Here is an 8,075-nt window from a genome sequence, read left to right on the forward strand (position 1 = left end):
CCACGGCACTCTAGCCTGAACAACAGAGCAAGACTCTGTCTCAAAAAAAAAAAAAACACGTAACTGATTTTTCTTGTGTTGATCTTATATCCTGCAACTTTACTGGATTAGTTTTTTTAGTTCTGACAGTTTTTTGTGGAGTCTTTCTGTGGTTTTCTCCATTACAACCATGGCCTCTGCAAGCAAAGGTAGTTTTGCTGCTTCCTTTGCAACATGGGTCCTTTTTCTTGCCTCGCAGCTCTGGCCAGGCCTTGCAGTGGTACGAGGGGCTGCTTCTCTTGTTCCTCATCTCCAGGGAGGGTTTCAGTCTTCTCCTCTGGCCACGCTGTTAGATGTGCATTTTTCACAATTGCCCTGAGTCATGTTGAAGAAGTTCTTTCTACTCCTCGTTTTCTGAGTGTTTTTTTTAATCATGAAAGGAAGTTGGGCTTGGCACTGCCTTTCCTGCGTCAGATGTGATGATTGTGTGGTTTTTCTCTTCGTTCTGTGGATGTGGCGGATCACATGGACTTTCTGATGCCGAGCGCCCGTACTCCGGGGTCAGTACCACGTGGGTGTGGTTTGCTGGTGCGGTCACGTGCCACACAGCGACACTTCTGTCAGCGGCAACCCGCCTGTACTGCGGTGGCCCTGTCGGATTACAGCAGAGCCGGAAAAGTCCTGCCACCTGGATGCTCTGACTCTGCGTAGGCCTCGGCTAACGTGTGTTTGTGTCTTAGATTTTAACGAAAAAGTTTGAAAAGTTAAAAAGAAAATAAAATTTTAAAAATAGGAAAAAATTTATAGAGTGGGGATGTAACGAGAAAATATTTTTGGGCAGCTGCACAGTGTTTGTGTTTTAAGCTACATGTTATTACAGAGTCAAAAAGTGTTAAAAATTTTAAAAGTTTATAAGATAAAAAAGTTACAGTAAGCTGCGATTAATTAATTATTGAAGAAAAACTTTTTTAAATAAATTTTGTGCAGGCGAAGTGTCCGGGCTTATGAAGTCTGCCGTAGCATATGGTGACGTCCAGGCCTTCACGGGCCCGGAGCGGCACCCGGCCCTGCAGGCTCCCGCCACGCTGAGTGAGCACGGAGTTCCCGTCGTTTGTCTTTCACGCTGTATTTTCACTGCGCCTGTTCTGTGTTTAGATGTATCTGGACGCACAGGTCCTCACCACTGCAACAGCTGTGTCGCAGTTGGCTGCGGCGCCCACGTCACTCGCCGCAGCCCAAAAGCAGGAGGCTGCACCACCGTGCTCAGGCGAGTGGCGGTTGCCCCACTCAGGTGTGTGTGAGGACACTGCGGTCACACGGTGACCTACCCACCCGCCAACGCATATCTCGGCATGTGTCCCAGTGGTTCAGCGCCCCACGACTGTATCTAGCATGGTGCGTTTTCACTTTTATTCATCTCAAAGGACTTACCAGTTTCCCTTCCTTGACCATTTGGTAGTTTAATTTGTGAATGTTCCAGTTTTCCGTGTTTCTGATTTCATTCCACTGTGGTCAGAGAAGACACCTGTTATTTCAGTCTTAAGCTTGCGGAGGCTCATTGCGCAGCACGCGGTCTGTCCTGGGGTATCTCTGCATCGGGGGGACAGGCAGCTGCTATCTGGGGCGAGAGCCCTGCACAGTCTTCAGGTCCAGTGGTCTACAGTGCTGCTCAGTCCTCTGTTTCCTGATTGATCTTCTGCATAGAGTTCTGTCTTTTGTTGACATCTGTTTAACAGCTTTTAAAAACAGCCAGCGAGTGTCGTGCAGGCTTTGGATCAGGCTGGGAAGTGGGTTTTGTGTGGGCTTTGACGCAGCCATGCCCATCTGTGTTGAGTGGACGAGAGCAGTGCCGGCAGGCAGGAAGCTGGGCCTGGCGGTGTCCTGGAAGCGCATGCGTGGATGGCGGGTCATGTAACTGCCCCAGTGCCAGGCCCCATTCCCCTCCCCTTTCCACAGAGCAGTGTCCTGCCACGAGGCCGGCACCCACAAGGAACAGCGTCAGGTGTGCTGTGGGCTATGCCCCTGTCAACTTGGAAGAGCCACATTTTAAAATTTTCTTTCTATTTTTTTGTTATTTAATTTTTTTTTTTTAGAGACAGGGTCTTACTCTGTGACCCAGGCTGGAGTGCAGTGGTGTCATCATAGCTCACTATAGCCTTGAACTCCTGGGCTCAAGTGATCCCCTGCCTCAGCCTCCTGAGTAGCTGGGACTACAGGTGCACCACACAACACCCAACTAATTTTTTAACTTTTCATAGAGATGGGAGTCTCACTGTCTTGCCCAGGCTGGTCTCGAACTCCTGGCCTCAAATGATCCTCCTGCCTCAGCCTCTCACAGTGCTGGGATGTGCTGGGATGACAGGTGTGAGCCACTGCGCCTGGCCAAGAGCCAAATTTTAGTACATTTTCAGCTTGTTTCCTGTTTCGAGGGGACTGCTGAAGGCCTCACATCCAGGTATGACATGTACCTTCAGTGGTGCTGCTTTCAAATTAATCAAATGTTTTATTTGGTGAGGGCTTGACGCTCTCTTACTCACTGACCCTCTTAATGGGAAACTCCCTTGTGGTCTTATAGCAGGGAGCCTGGATCAGATCCATTGGACGGTCCAGGCCAGCCCCCGGGACGTCCTCTGTCCCCTGCCGTTCTATGCCCCAGTCTTGAACAAGCTTGGCCACTTGTGACCAGTGGGCCTGGCAGAGGCAACACGAGGCCGAGGGACCCCTGAAAGCGTGAGCTGGGCAGCTCTCCCGTCTCAAAGGCCCCTAGGAACAGCAAGGCCCGGGGGGTCCCAAGGTGGGGAGCCCAGACTCCCGTGGCCCCCAGGAATGCAGGAGGGGACTGTGCATGCCTGGGGTGGTCTGCAAGTGCCGAGTGTGACAGATGGCAGCTGAGAGTGTTGTTTACGGCCTCCAGGGCTTTGGCCACAGCGAAAGCCAACTTTCCCCTCTTAACTACCTCTGTAGCACGTTAATGGCCCCGACTGGGAGAACTATTTCGAGTTGCAGACAGCTTGATTTATCCCAGCTCTGTTCTTAAATGGTTGCTAATTTCTCACTGCAAGAAAATTCACAGTTCCTTGGTGAGTCAGCTTAATAACAAGCCTGGGGCACACACCACAGCTAACGGAGCACTCGCGTTCAGGGCAGCTAAATCCTGGTCTGCGTGGCCAGGTGCCGCATAGGTCGTACTCTCAGGCTGTGTGTGGAGACAACAGCGGGCGGCTCACAGATGGTTTGGAAGCGTCAAGACCCTGCGTTCTGCAGAGCGGGTTCCCCCCAGGCTGCGGTGGGGCCAGGGATGCACAGCCGGGGACGCTTTAGGGCCCGGTCCCCAGCCTGCAGCTTGATGGCGCATGTGTCTAAACACGTCTGTTGGGCGAGTAGACCCACGCTACTCCGTTCAGCTCTCTGTCCATAATTTAGTTTTTATCTCTATAAACAAAGTGGAAATGCTGAAAATTGTGGACTGTCCCCACATTTGCTCTGCGTGTACCTGGTGTGACGTCACTGTCAGCCCAGATGGCGTTGGTGGCGCTGGGCTCAAGTCCTCCAGAGCTGTGAGGAAATAGAGGTTCTTGTGGCAAGTGACAGAGTGGAAGGCACTTCTTCCAGAGCAGCTGCTGCCGAGGTCAGCAGAGCCTGCAGAGTTCCCCTCGCCGGTGGTGTTTGAGGAAGGGGACTCACGTGCCGTCCTGGGGCCCACGGCCGTCCGCTTCCCTCCTCGGCCTCGTTAGTTCCCTGGCTCCGTCCGTTCACGGTGTGCCTCCCGCTTCCTGCCTGAGTCACCTCTGGCTGCCCCCTTCCCGGCTCGAGGACCAGGACCAGGAGCTTGCTGCTTGGCACCCATTGGGCATCTGCAGCCACACTGAGCCCAAGAGCTCTCCTTGCTCCTGTGGTTTCTCTCAAAATGCTTCTCCTGGGCTGTGCTCCCATCAGATTGTTACATGTCTTGCCTGCGCGTATGTGGACTGTCCTTCGTCAAAGTGTAGAAAAGTTAGTTTTCTCCCAAAACCAAAGGCCCTTAAACAGGTGATTTCTGTGGAGGTGGAGCTGGCTGGAGGGCAGGCGGTTGCTGGGCTGGTTTACTGGTGGCTCAGGGGCGGGGAAGAGTCCGCCGGGAGCCGAGCCCAGCGCGGGCTCCCAGAGGCCATGTGACATTCCGGGGCTGGCTGCATCGCGCACTGATGACTAGACGGCTTGTCATCCCGGGCCTCGGGAGGAGCGACCGTTCTCAGGCTTGGCCAGACTCCGTGTGCTCCATTCTTTCCGTCCCTGTTATATGGAATGCACACGATGCTATTTAATTACTTTAGCCCCTTTCCTAAAGGAAAAAGAACCTTGTCCAGTATTCCACAGGCACTACTAGTTTGAAGGTTAACGCAGGAATTTTCTTTGTCTGCCGACCTCACGGCCGTAAAGATCTCTCTTGTAGCTTCACAGCATTAATTAATTTCAAGTGCAATTTTGGCAGGCAGGCCGAGGGTCTCAACAGGCTGTTTGGAATGAGTTCTGTTTTTTAAGGCCTTTCGCTTGGTGAGACTTTCTCTGGATCAAAAAGTTGAATGGGAACCGGCCTTTATTTTGACTGCGTACGCAGTAGAATGCCCCAGCTTTTGTAGGCAGGTCAGCTGGTCGTGGTCACAATTAATTATATGTGCATATTATTACAGTGCTTATTAGGCAAAGGTCCAGAATATAGATATTTTTGCTTTTGCACTGTTCAGCTGTGGACTGGGAAAAGGTAGGTCATTCACCCTGTTTTTAAAAATTAATTTCATGTTGTAATTGACAAACAATTGTCACGTGGGCTACACAGTGATGTTTGATACATAGAACGTGCAGTGCTCAGGTCAGGGTAACCAGCACGTCCGTCATCTCACACAGCTGCAATCCAGCCTGCGGCGGGTGGGCGTGCGGGACGCTGAGGATGGGCGGGCGTCATGCCGCGCTATGGTTGTGACCCCGTGTGGCTCCTGGTGCCTTGAATGGCGGCTGGTCCAAGCGAGACGTGCTGTACGTGTGACTCACACTGGCTTGCCAGGACTTTGTATGAGAGAAGAATATAATATATCATCAATTCCATTTATCTTGGTTGCTTGCGTGTTGAAATGATAGTATTTTGGATATTGGGTTAAGTAAAATATTTTGTTAAAATTACTTTTACCTGCCATGTTTTACGTGTGAACGTGTAGGCGTATGAAGACAGGGAGTGGCCCTCCCAGGCTGCCTTTTCGTGGCCCTCTCGTTGTGGCCTCGCAGGTCTGTGCAGCCAGTGCAGGGCCTGGGCCTGGCCTCCCTTGGGTGTGTCAGGGCCTTTCCACTGCCTTTTAGGGGACGTCCGATTTCTGGCAGGGTGCTGGGATGTGACCTGAGTCGGGTGTGTCCCAGTGGTGCCCAGAGCGCTCCCTGCCATGGGCGGCTCAGCCGCGGTGGAGCTGGGGCAGGTCACCCTGTGTAAGACACAGAATAAGTTCAAGGCTCCACTGAGATACAGTGACAGCGTTCTCGGAGCAACGGCAGGGTGCCTTGCACAGGTCTCCAAACTCTTACCTTTTATTTAGAACAGCGGGGGGATGAAAAACGGAACACAAAATTGTGTGTGTGCGTGTTTCCTGGGAGCGTACGTGGATGTGGGGATGGAGAAAGACGGATGAAAATGTGCCGCCGCAGCTGACGCGTGGTCTGACCAGCAGCGATCAGGGTTGCAGACAGCTTTTGTTTTTTCTCTAGTGTCTCTCTCGTTTCTGATTTTCTACATGCAGCGTTATTATCAGAATAAAAGCAAGTGGCCGTGGAGGTGGCAGGACTCGTGCGTGGCTGGTGGCAAGCGTTCGTGTCAAGGGTTCTGGCGGGGACCTGGGCTTCCCTCGGGGCTGAGTCACAAAAAGCCTCTCTCCCCGGCTATAGTCCTGAAGGACGTTTAGGTTTAAAACAAACTTAAATCACATTTTAATGCAGTTGACAAGGACAGGGACTCAGAGAAGAGACTTGGCGCAGATCCGTGTCCCCAGCCGGTGGACACCGGGGCGGCCTCCTCACGGGACCGGAGTGCGGGGCTGTGTGCGGCGGCGCTTTCCAGCGGAGCACCTCGGATCGCAGCAGGATGGGCGCAGACGAAGAGGAACCTGCCACCCCTGTGGAGGGCTGCAGTTTTCTTTCCTTTTCATTACAGGGCTTGGGCACCAGCCATGTGAGCTCATGGGAGAGGGAGGTGGAAAAGACCTACTGTATGAGGTCACCGGCCCCTCCCCCAGCCACTGACCCCACCGTATACTTTCCAGAGCCCCATCCAGTTTTCTAAGTCATGACTCAACTGATGGAGTTTCCATCAGTTCCCGGAGGGTGAGACTCCGGCTCACACCAGGAGTTTATTCATCTGTCTCATGACAAAGATCACAGCGAGGACTCTGTGTTTGGAAAGAGCGACGTGGCTCTTCTCACCTCCCCTCGCTTTGCCGCGCCCTGGAGTGACCCCAGCCCCCACCCCGTCCACGGAGAGGGGTGGGCTCGGTCGGTGCGGGCTCCTCTGTGCATGCGGCAGGGCCCACCCCGGCAAGGCCCTTTCCGGTTTTCACAGCTTGTTCGCATTTGTGATCTCATGTGAGCCGCGCGTTCCCATGGAGGAAGTTGGATCTGACCGCCCTGCCCTCCCTCCTGGCCACCTCCGCCTTTGTCCTGTTTCTTGTTGCTCAGGCGTCGTCAGGAGGTATCGCCAGGGCTTCCGGTCAGGTCGGGGGCGGGCCAGGAGGGGCAGGAGGCGGCTCCGTGACTAACCCCCGAGCTGTCTGCATCCCACCAGGCTGCTGCCCTGCCTGCCACGGGGGAGCGCAGAGAGCCAGGGCGCCAAGCTTCCCGCTGTGCTCAGGGCCCTGCCCTCCACTCACCACTGCCCCTGCCGCAGGGGCCCGCCCGTGGGGACTCGGTACCCAGAGCGCCTCCTGTGGGTCAGTGTCTGTGGGTCCTTTCTCCTGACCTACCCAGTGATCTGGAACTCTCCCTGAAATACAGGTACACGTTTACTACAAGTGGTGGGTTACTAAAATTTCTTTTAAAATGTGTTCCTTTTTGTTGCCAGGTGAGTATTTCAAGTTGTTAAACAAATCCAGGCTCTGAGCATGCAGGTGAACCAACGCTTCGCAGTGAGATTCGGTCATGGACCCGGCGGGGTCAGAGCAGTGGGGCTTGCGCGTGTCCTTGGCGGTTGTTGAGCACCCGCCGCTCGGTATGGTGGGGACAGCGGGGCTGCGGTGTGTGCAGAGCGCAGAGGCAGCTCACCCGCGACCTTGCGCTTCTCTGCAGATCCTACAGAGGATGAAGGGGCTGGCCCTGGACACCGAGACAGAGCTGGAGAGGCAGGACCAGGCCCTGGACGGCATGGCCACGGCCGTGGACCGGGCGACCCTGACCATCGACAAGCACAACCGGCGGATGAGGAAGCTGATGTAGAGCTGCCCTCGTCCCACAGGCCTGCCCCGGGCTCCTGTCTCTGCCCTCAACGTGCCCCCAAGATGAAGGCCTGGGAGGCGGTGCTATTGTGCCGCTCCAAGGGATGTATCTGCCTCACTTGGGGCCTGAGACCCCGGGGGCCACGCGCCCAGCTCGAGCTGCTCTGCCCAGCGAGGGGCGTGGCAGCCTGGCCCAGCACTGAGGCTGCGTCTTCCTCTGCCGCCATTTCTGTGAGCGTGAGAGGAGGATGTCAGTCACGAGGCATCTCCCTGCAGGTGTCTGCAGGCAGCTTCTGTGAGTGGGCAGGGGTCAGGAACCCCCAGCACAGCCCCACGGCCTCCAGGGCACAGGCCTGCCCGCCGCATTCGCCCCGCCCTGCGTATTCTCTCATCGCCTTGTTTTTAACCGAAAGTGAAAACAACATGACTGTACCTTAAAAAAAAAAAGTGTTGATTTTGCTTTCACGGCTTTATTTCCATCCAGAAATAAAAGGGAAGTGCTAGTTTTAGAGTTTTCCTTAAAGATGCATGTGAGTGTTCCCTGCCAAGTGTCCCGGGGCGCCCTCGAGGACGTGGGGTGCATGGTTGTCCTGCACGGGGAGGTTGGGGTGACCCTGGCCAGTGGTCCCCCCCATCACAGCAGACCAGGAC

General features: G+C 54.5%; 1 protein-coding gene across 2 annotated transcripts in view; it reads left to right on the forward strand.

Annotated features, from left to right (window-relative positions):
- SNAP47 (synaptosomal-associated protein, 47kDa) overlaps window positions 1–7,781 on the forward strand; it is a 44,397-nt gene extending 36,616 nt beyond the window's left edge. The window contains exons 4-7 of one of the 2 annotated variants that reach the window (XR_001137362.1): window positions 5,938–6,685; window positions 6,779–6,923; window positions 7,055–7,145; window positions 7,279–7,334. Coding sequence is in view for 1 of the 2 variants with exons in the window: in XM_012641699.1 (XP_012497153.1) it covers window positions 7,279–7,425 (147 nt within the window). In the remaining variant the exon portion in view is untranslated. Of the gene's footprint in view, window positions 1–5,937; window positions 6,686–6,778; window positions 6,924–7,054; window positions 7,146–7,278 lie in introns of both variants that reach the window. The other variant, XM_012641699.1, reaches the window with a different exon arrangement.
- Window positions 7,782–8,075: the final 294 nt, after the last annotated feature.

The sequence above is a fragment of the Propithecus coquereli genome, unplaced genomic scaffold (assembly GCF_000956105.1).
Source record: "Propithecus coquereli isolate 6110/MARCELLA unplaced genomic scaffold, Pcoq_1.0 Scaffold168, whole genome shotgun sequence".
NCBI classification, from domain to species: Eukaryota; Metazoa; Chordata; class Mammalia; order Primates; family Indriidae; genus Propithecus; species Propithecus coquereli.